The 8,726-nt window shown below is 32.9% G+C and overlaps 2 protein-coding genes across 2 annotated transcripts; one reads left to right on the forward strand and one right to left on the reverse strand.

The window, feature by feature from the left end:
- The first annotated feature begins 868 nt into the window (after positions 1-868).
- On the forward strand, positions 869-2,383 carry LOC110643556 (putative acyl-coenzyme A oxidase At3g06690). Its single transcript, XM_021795988.2, has 4 exons — positions 869-992; positions 1,063-1,167; positions 1,262-1,363; positions 1,873-2,383. Exons 1-4 carry the CDS (start codon positions 924-926, stop codon positions 2,119-2,121), a joined length of 525 nt encoding a protein of 174 aa, XP_021651680.2. The 5' UTR covers positions 869-923; the 3' UTR covers positions 2,122-2,383.
- A 1,253-nt stretch (positions 2,384-3,636) lies between these two features.
- On the reverse strand, positions 3,637-6,054 carry LOC110643555 (OPA3-like protein). The gene is made up of 4 exons (XM_058128657.1): positions 6,010-6,054; positions 5,361-5,495; positions 5,024-5,110; positions 3,637-4,152 (listed from the first exon to the last, which is right to left on the reverse strand). Exons 1-4 carry the CDS (start codon positions 6,052-6,054, stop codon positions 4,006-4,008), a joined length of 414 nt encoding a protein of 137 aa, XP_057984640.1. The 3' UTR covers positions 3,637-4,005.
- Between the last annotated feature and the right edge of the window lie 2,672 nt (positions 6,055-8,726).

Here is an 8,726-nt window from a genome sequence, read left to right on the forward strand (position 1 = left end):
CATGTCCATGCAATTCAATGCATCTCTCTTTACCTAAGTGATGTGGAATAAAAGAGGCTCAGAAGGGCCAAATTCAAAGATCATATTGTTTTTGGGTTGTGCTCTTTTGGATGTCTTGCTTACTGTTTGGGAATGCATTTTGCTTCTTACTGCCGTGATTATAGTGTCCCACTACTGGAAGATGTGGAAGATGCCTTCTAAATCTTAAGATAGCTTGTTCAACTCTTTCTTGAAGGCTTATAGTTGCACTTTAGAGAGCTGCTTTTGAATTTTTACTCTTAGGCTTGTCTTGAATAAAGCAACAGTAAGCATTTTTATCTTCAATCACTGCAATTTATGGTTAGCTACTTAACTTACAAAGCTTTCTTGCACAACCACTTACTGACAAATTATCTTGTTCTAAGGTGTACAATTCCTTTCACCAAGTGAAACTAGATTTGTAGGATTTATCTCCCAAAATCTAAGGACATATTGACAAAATCCACTCTGATTTGAAGTGATGTAGAATGGCAGCTAAAGGAGGTCCTAATAGAAGTTTCTGAAGATCTTTAAAGGAGTAAATTAATGTGAGAAGGGTATGATTTGTCTCATTAGGTTTATAATTATAGATGGAATGAACTAGTAGTAACAAACTGAAGAGCACGAATGAGTTGTATCCATGAACTTATATTGTCCTCTGGGCTTTAATGTTGAAAATTTCCACTGAGCAGAATCAAATTAAAATTGCACCATTTATATGTGAAGAAATTTTTACTTATTACATTGAATACTATTAATTTTTAGTATTTAAAAATTAATCATCCCACATTAACTTTGTGGAGTTCCATCTAAAGCAGTGGGATTTGTTGAACTCAGGTCAGCAAGCAGAATATGTAGCCACTCAGAGGAAAAAGAAACCTTTTAAGGGATTGGGATTAGAACACATGAATGAACCTTGCCCTATAATTCCATCTCAGCTGACAAGTACTGTTCTCAGAAGTACCCAATTCCAGGTGATATATTATCAACTTTGTTAGCATGTTAACCTTTGAAAACACAGAGCTCACTGGTTCTCTGCATCAGATTGGTGCCTTCTGCTTAAGAGAGCGAGATCTTTTGAATCGTTTTGCTGCTGAAATATCACAGCATCGAGCAAAGGGTGAAAGTAAAGAGTATGCATTTATTTTGGTAAGGTTGCTTTCCTGATACTAAAATTTCTGTGCTCTTGGTCTGTATCTGCTCTGGTTGCCGTCATTGTTGCTCTCTCCCTCCCTCTCTCCAGGGTTATCAACTTGCGGAAGACTTGGGCAGGGCTTTCTCAGACCGAGCAATATTGCAAACCATCATGGAGGCTGAGGCCACTGTATCTGTGGGTCCATTGAAGGTAAATATTGGAAACTCTTCCTCTACCTGCATATCTACTTGATGATTTTGTTTGTGGAGCTTTGCAACCAGTTTCTTATAGTCCAGTTGTGTATTGAATTTTGATATGAAAAATTACTGCCTTTAATTGTATCTATATGACATTTAAAGTGCTAGAAAATTGTAGTCATCGAAGCTTGATATAATGGAAGCAAGACGCTTCACTGCAGAACATCTGCAGGTTGATGAGTGGTGAGAAGAATTTGGGGATGTGTTGGATGGAATTTTGAGAATATCATAGCATGAATGGCAACCATAAAAGTGAACTTTTGACTTTGTTATTAATATTTTACAGATATGAACATATTAAGTAATAGGAATTAAAGCTGCATTCTTCATTGCCTTTTCGTAATTTTCCAGAGTGGGGATTTATGGATCTAGCCTGCCATGTTTAATATGAAAGCAAGCATACAAATACTACAGAAGTTGAAATGAATTTAGTTGCTGAATATACAAGTTTTTTTCCTGCAGAATGTTTTGAGTCTGTTGAGATCAATGTATGCCTTAACTTGTATGGAAGAAGATGCTGCATTCCTTCGGTGTGGGTACTTATCAACAAAAAATGCTGCTGCTGTGAGAAAAGAAGTAACAAAGCTTTGCAGCGAAGTGCGACCGCATGCACTTGCCTTGGTCAGTTCCTTTGGCATTCCTGATGCTTTTCTGGGCCCTATAGCATATAACTGGATAGATGCAAACTCTTGGTCTTCAGTTAAACACTAGTTACAGGCGTTTTGATCTCTTCTTTTTGAGCTTCAAGTAAAAGGTCCACTCATCAGGTTTTAATAAGAAGCCCTGGGGTAACACCTTACCCAAATTGATGTGATGCCTGCTTATCTGTAAAACTGCTTATTAATAAAGCTGCACTATTACTTACTAAACTATCCACTGGATCACATTTATAGATACTGGTTATTAAAACCCATACAAATGCATACATTGGAATTCAGGAGCTATATCCACAGCATATAGATGATTGCATTTGCATCCATTCCTCAGTCCAACACCTAATGGTTGAGTAAGCCTGTAAGTAACCATTTCTCTGTTGCAAAAATTGCAGCACTGCATTCTTGTATTCCTGTATGTTGCTTTGCATCTTGCAATTACCAAAGTAATGTAACAAGACTTGTTCTCGGGTTTTGTGCCTGCCTGGCCTTTTCCACTTAGTATTCGGATTTAAGTACGATCTTGTGTAAGGACGAATCTGGTAACTTTTAAATTAATTTAAAAATTATTAAATTCATTTTTATATAAAATTAAACGTTGAGAAGTTGCATGGTAGATTTCCCATAATTCCTGCAAGTAATAATGTTGAAAATCTCCCTTCAAAATCACTTTCTATTAATTTGGTGTCGTCATCTCTAAATCCTCCGTTTTAATAAATTTAGTTTATATTATAACCAAAATATGAAATTAAAATATACACAATGTTTTAAATAAAATTTTTAAAGTTTCATATTTTACAAAACTACAGAGAATTTCTTATATATAATTATATTTTTACGTAAAATGAAATAATTTTTATAAAATAGAGGCACGTTTATCCGTTGTGATGTCGAAAGGTATCTTATTGTCATTGGTACCTTCCACTATACACTTTCAGCAGCCATCTCTGGGGTTTACCTTCATCCTCAGAATTATTGGAAGTGAAGCTATGTTGTACATGAATGATCTACCGGCAGCTCTTCTAGGGAACCTCTGGATTACAATGTAGACCTTGACGTCAGTCTCCTCATGAAAACAAATGAGCAAGTTCCTACCATTAATGACCATAATGGAGAATAACATGGACATGTCAGTAGATATAAAATGCTATTAGTTCCGCATTCAAGCATGCTCCATGGTAATCGCTTAAATCTACTAGGAAGATGATTGTATGGAATCATGGCCAAGAATCCAGTAACAGAAGTCTTATGATGTACATCTGCAGCATAAGCATTTTTATCAGCCTTTTGTACTGCCCTTGGTAAAGGGACTGCTATCTGCTGTAGTATCTATCAGCAGTAAGCTTTCCGATCTTCTTTTGCAGATATGCAAAGTGGTTTGAGATCCATTAGACAACTTAAAGCAACTGTTTACACAATGACGACAGAAGTATGGTTTACAGGCCACCTGAATGGTCTTAACTCTTAATCCAAACAAATCCACAGAAACTGCATAAGTTTGTATTATATGTAAAATCTGCAAATGACCTCCTGGCACAAATCTAAAATAAATTCACCAGTAAATGGGGCAAAAAAGAAAAAAAAAAAAGTGAATAATCTTTCTCAAGTTTATAGGCTTTTTGTTGAAATCTCAACTATAGTTCGTATGAGCTGTTGATGTATTGTCACATGAGTTAATTGAATCATTTGCACAAAGTTCTGAAGTGCACACTTGCTTCTCCATAGTTTAGTATCATATTTTATTTGCAAATCCAAGTGATGAAGGAAAAGTGATTCAGAGCACGAGAAAGTAAACATGGTAAGTACAAATATAATATCGGCAGGGACTGGCAGCATTGCAAAGTAAGCTAAATTAGTTCTCACTCTGTAACTTCTAATAAAGTTAAGTTAGTTCTTACCCTGTAACTTCTAATTGCAGCTGATTCTTGCAATCATGTTGGATTTACTTCTCATCTTTTAACACATGGCCATGCCTGAAGTTGAAAAAGCCAGCAAGCCCTCGTTCTTTGACAAGTTGTTCCAGCTCTTCCAGTTTCTGTTTAAGAAGTTCAACTTCCCTTGCTATTTCTTCATCTTTTTGCTTCATCTCCTAAAACAGTTGAAAATGATTTTCTTTGGCATAAACAAGAACATTGACGCATATTCCCAAAGTTGATGCCCGTCTATATAAATGTTTATGGTCTTACCATAACCTACTATTGTAACCAAAGAAACTGAGATGCTATACAGGACATGTTTAGATGTATTTTAATTTGACAAAACCACAAAAATATCTGAATGTATGGCCAACAAGTGAAGATATTTGCATTTAACTGCAAAGAATAATCACAATATAAAAAGTAAAATATGTATAGAAAGGAAAAGTGCAGTAGTAGGTTGCAAATTGCTTTTTCAACCCTATTCCTTCACCAAAATTATACACCAAAAAGATAAAGATTTGCCAAAAGCACTTGTATTTCGTAGTTAATGGTACTAATCACCCCTTATTTCACATTTGAGCAGCAAACTTTGTTACAGATAATTTAGATATGCACAAGGGGTACGCACTGCACCAACTTTCTGATGGTTCCATTGAATGTGAGGACATGGAATATTCTATAATATGAACTATATAATGTATATGCAAATATGCATCAACAACTTGATTTCCATGATTAGAATTTTTACACGCTTCTACATCTTGGAAATCTAGGTAACCCAATGCGTACAACCTAACAAGAAACACATTCCCTACTGAAGTAATGCCCCAGCAAAAAAATATCTCATTATCTTTGCCATATTCCACCCACCCATCAACTCATTCACTGCTCCCTTGCATGGCAATGAACAAAAAATAGATAGAAAAATGGATAAAATCAAAGCTGCTCCATTAGAAAGATGCTTAAAAATGTTAATAGAAGTATAATGTCAGGGGATCCACTGTTTCAAAACAATAGTATGGGAATGATAAAAACACATACCTGTAATTCCCGTATTCGCATCTCCTCCTTTCTTGCCTCTGATCTAGAACTTCTTTGTACTTCAAAAGTAACAGCAGCTGCAGCAACCTGAAGAGAAATACATACTATACAGTTTTACATGATTTATGAAGGTTGGAACTATGTACCCATATTGAAATGAAATCTCTCTCATTTGATGCACTAAAAAACCATGCACCTCAAATCAATAATACCTGCAAAGACAAATATTTATCTCTTGATGTGCATTCAATTCAAGTATGAGAAGGTAGGTGCATGCATGATAATTGATATTTAAGACAATTCTAGACCAGTGAAAGGAAATGTAAAATAGCATTACAGTGAACACAAATAGTTCCCCAATAAGATCAGCAGCAGCTTGGACAGCCTTCTCCTCATCCAAAGGACGTATTGCAACATTAGTTGCATGACCATAAATGTGTCTTTGCACCGTTGTTGTGAATCGATGATTTGCCTAGAAATAAAATGAACATATTGCAGAACTCAAAAATTCGTTCTTGTTAGAATAAAAATGAATGCAGAAAATTAAAGAACATTTTTATTGAATAGGAAGAAATAATCTGTACAACTCTCTTAATTCAAAGACTATTAAATGTGCTATTTATATAGCAAAAGTCTAACTAAATAAAATAAAATCCCACATAAATCTCAACACTTAGTCAAGATTAGATCATTATTTTAAAAATTGAAATGCAACAACCTTAAAACCTATTATCCCTAAAATCTTGAAGAATATTATGAAGACTAAATCAATCCTGTTTGAATTAGGTTCTAACATTCTCTCCCTTAATTCAAAGGTGGACTTAAAATAATTTATTTATTTTTTTTGAATGGAGCACTTCTCTCTATCTGGCAATTTGAGTCTTGGAGCACTTCTCTCCGGTCACAAATTTGTGTGTTAGAGCACTTTTCTCCAACTGACAATTTTGATGCACTTCTCACCATTTGTTGATGCACTTCTCACCAACCTTTGCTTTTGATCTTCTTGGAGCACTTCTCTCCAATCTCTCCATTATTGATGCACTTCAAATTCTCTTGGAGCACTTCTCTCTAATAACCCATGATAAATTTGTGTTTAAAGATTTCTCTTATTTGCCCATAAGATCATTGAGGCTTTGATACCACTGTTAGAACAAAAATGAATGCAGAAAATTAAAGAATATTTTTATTGAATAGGAAGAAATAATCTGTACAACTCTCTTAATTCAAAGACTATTAAATGTGCTATTTATATAGCAAAAGTCTAACTAAATAAAATAAAATCCCACATAAATCTCAACACTTAGTCAAGATTAGATCATTATTTTAAAAATTGAAATACAATAACCTTAAAACCTATTATCCCTAAAATCTTGAAGGATATTATGAAGACTAAATCAATCCTGTTTGAATTAGGTTCTAACAGTTCTTTCAGATATGAGAAAAGATGCGTAAGTTACAATATATTCCATGTTTATAGGAAAAAAAAAAGTGCAAATAATTATGATGGGAGTTTCATTAGCTTAATGTGTCTCTTTTTCCCCTTCTTTTGTTTTTACCGCTTATTTTCATCTTCACGTGGGCAGTTGGGAAAATTGATAGTCAACCAAATAGAAATTAGAAAGTATGAACAAGGAAACATCTTTCACTTTCTAGTTTCTACCTTCTGTCAAATTCTGACATAGAGGAAGAATGGAAGATACAGATAAAATAGGTTCCCCTAGACTTCCAACAAATGAATTACCAAATACCAACCCACTATCAGGTAATAGAAGAATCATCCCACAATTATCAGACAGACTTTTCAAGACTACAGTAGGAGAATAAAAAACATATCATAGGCCATGGGACGTAAGAAATTAAACTGATCTCAATAAAGGTAAGGACTGAATACAATCTCAACACAGTAATCATTTACTGAGTAAAGGCAACAATTGCAAATGATCTGGTACTGCTTAATAGCAAATTAAATCATGACAGAGTAACAGAGCTCCAATACCAGCTTAAAAATATATTTGGTGAAGTTACAGGACTGAATGTATAGCAGATGGCAAATGTTAACTTGTAATAATGTAGGAGAAAAAGAGAGTTTCACAGAAGCAACCACATGTTATCTGCAGGCAGTTAGGCACGAGGTTGAAGATCAAACCATTACAGGAAAACACACATTTAACAGTGATCATCCTACTAATCCAACAGCATTGATTCAAAAAAAGCAAACACATAAACCAGTAAACTTAATAGCACCCAATTTCAAGGATCAAGTTAAAGATAACACCCACAAAGAAGGGAATAGAACCTATGCAATGTTGATTATGAAGTGGCGGAACCTTGGGTGCAGCCCTGCTTCATTCTTGAGGCGATTGGCTATGGGCTTGCAGATGGTTCTGAGAGCAAGGGTTCCTAGCTTTACCACTTGCAAAATCATAATATCTCTGTCTACAAGCTTCCACAGGCAGTGTGCTCAAGTTGTGTATATAGATTTAAATTTTTATAATTTAGATTATTTTTAAATTATAAAATTTAATTTTAATTAGTGGTTTTATTATTTTTTATATTTATATTTTCTATAATTAATTTTTATTTTACCATTTTAAATACGATTCCAATACGAACGAATCAAAATAGTAATTTTATTATTTTATATTTTTAAAATTATATTATTTATTAATTATATTAAATATAATTTAAATTTATATTAAAATTCTAAATAATTATATATTATTAAAATGAAATTAAATTTATAATTTTTAAATAAATATTAATTATTTTTTACTAAATATTATTTCATAAGAATGTAATAATATTTATACTGTAGTCATCATATTAAATACTACATAATTAGCCATTCAAAATAGGAATAATTTTGTATTTTATTATTTTTAATAATTGATTTGTAAGAAATTATATAAAGAAATTTTTGAACATAAATGTTAGATATATAATTAAAAAATTTAAAAATAAATATCATTTAATTTAAAATGTTAAAAATAATTTGATTATTAATTTTTATATACATATATATCTTAAAATTGATATTCTAATATAACATATTTAAAAAAAAAAAAAAAGAAACTCTTGCCAAGCAATGTGTGTATATAGATTTAAATTTTTATAATTTAGATTGATTTTAGATTTCTGCATATAAATAGGATTCCACCTGACTTAATATTAATTTAAAAAAAATATATAGTATGATTTAATTTTTTTTATTTATAATATTTATAAAAATTTGAATGAAGAAAGAAATATTTAAATGAACTAATTAAATATAAATTATATATGGTAAATGTAATTTTGCTAATAAAACAAGCTCCAAGCCCATAAAGACAGACCCAACACTGGGTCCATGAAAGGAAGCCCATCACAACAAATCAAAAGCACTTGTGTTGTGTGTGGCCAAAAGGGAAAGAATAAAATATAAAAAGAAAATGAGACATTTTTTTTTTTGAAAATAAAGGAAGAAAATGCATAAAAAAACACAATATTTAAACGTTGGGGCGGTAGGTGACAACTAGCGTAAAAATTTCGTCATACCTTATAATATGGATTTAAATGATATAAACATTGGGGCATCCTCAACTAACGACGCGCTACATCGGAGCCTGGGTGTAGTGAGAAATATGCAAGGGTGTAGGGCGTTCACCGAAAGCAAAGAGCCATGCCGGCGCCCGGGTGTGGTGTTAAGTGAGCAAGGGTTTCCACA

The sequence above is a fragment of the Hevea brasiliensis genome, chromosome 10, assembly GCF_030052815.1.
Source record: "Hevea brasiliensis isolate MT/VB/25A 57/8 chromosome 10, ASM3005281v1, whole genome shotgun sequence".
Classification (NCBI taxonomy): Eukaryota; Viridiplantae; Streptophyta; class Magnoliopsida; order Malpighiales; family Euphorbiaceae; genus Hevea; species Hevea brasiliensis.

Bases quoted from the DNA above. Each gene is read 5' to 3' on its own strand.
- LOC110643556 (XM_021795988.2), top strand. From the start codon at position 924: ATGAATGAACCTTGCCCTATAATTCCATCTCAGCTGACAAGTACTGTT. The intron at 993-1,062 runs GTGATATATTAT...TCTCTGCATCAG, and splicing joins TCAGAAGTACCCAATTCCAG to ATTGGTGCCTTCTGCTTAAG. The intron at 1,168-1,261 runs GTAAGGTTGCTT...CCCTCTCTCCAG, and splicing joins AAGAGTATGCATTTATTTTG to GGTTATCAACTTGCGGAAGA.
- LOC110643555 (XM_058128657.1), bottom strand. From the start codon at position 6,054: ATGGAGAGATTGGAGAGAAGTGCTCCAAGAAGATCAAAAGCAAAG. The intron at 5,496-6,009 runs GTTGGTGAGAAG...TTTTATTTCTAG, and splicing joins CAAGAAGATCAAAAGCAAAG to GCAAATCATCGATTCACAAC. The intron at 4,153-5,023 runs GTATGTGTTTTT...CAACTGTTTTAG, and splicing joins TGCGAATACGGGAATTACAG to GAGATGAAGCAAAAAGATGA.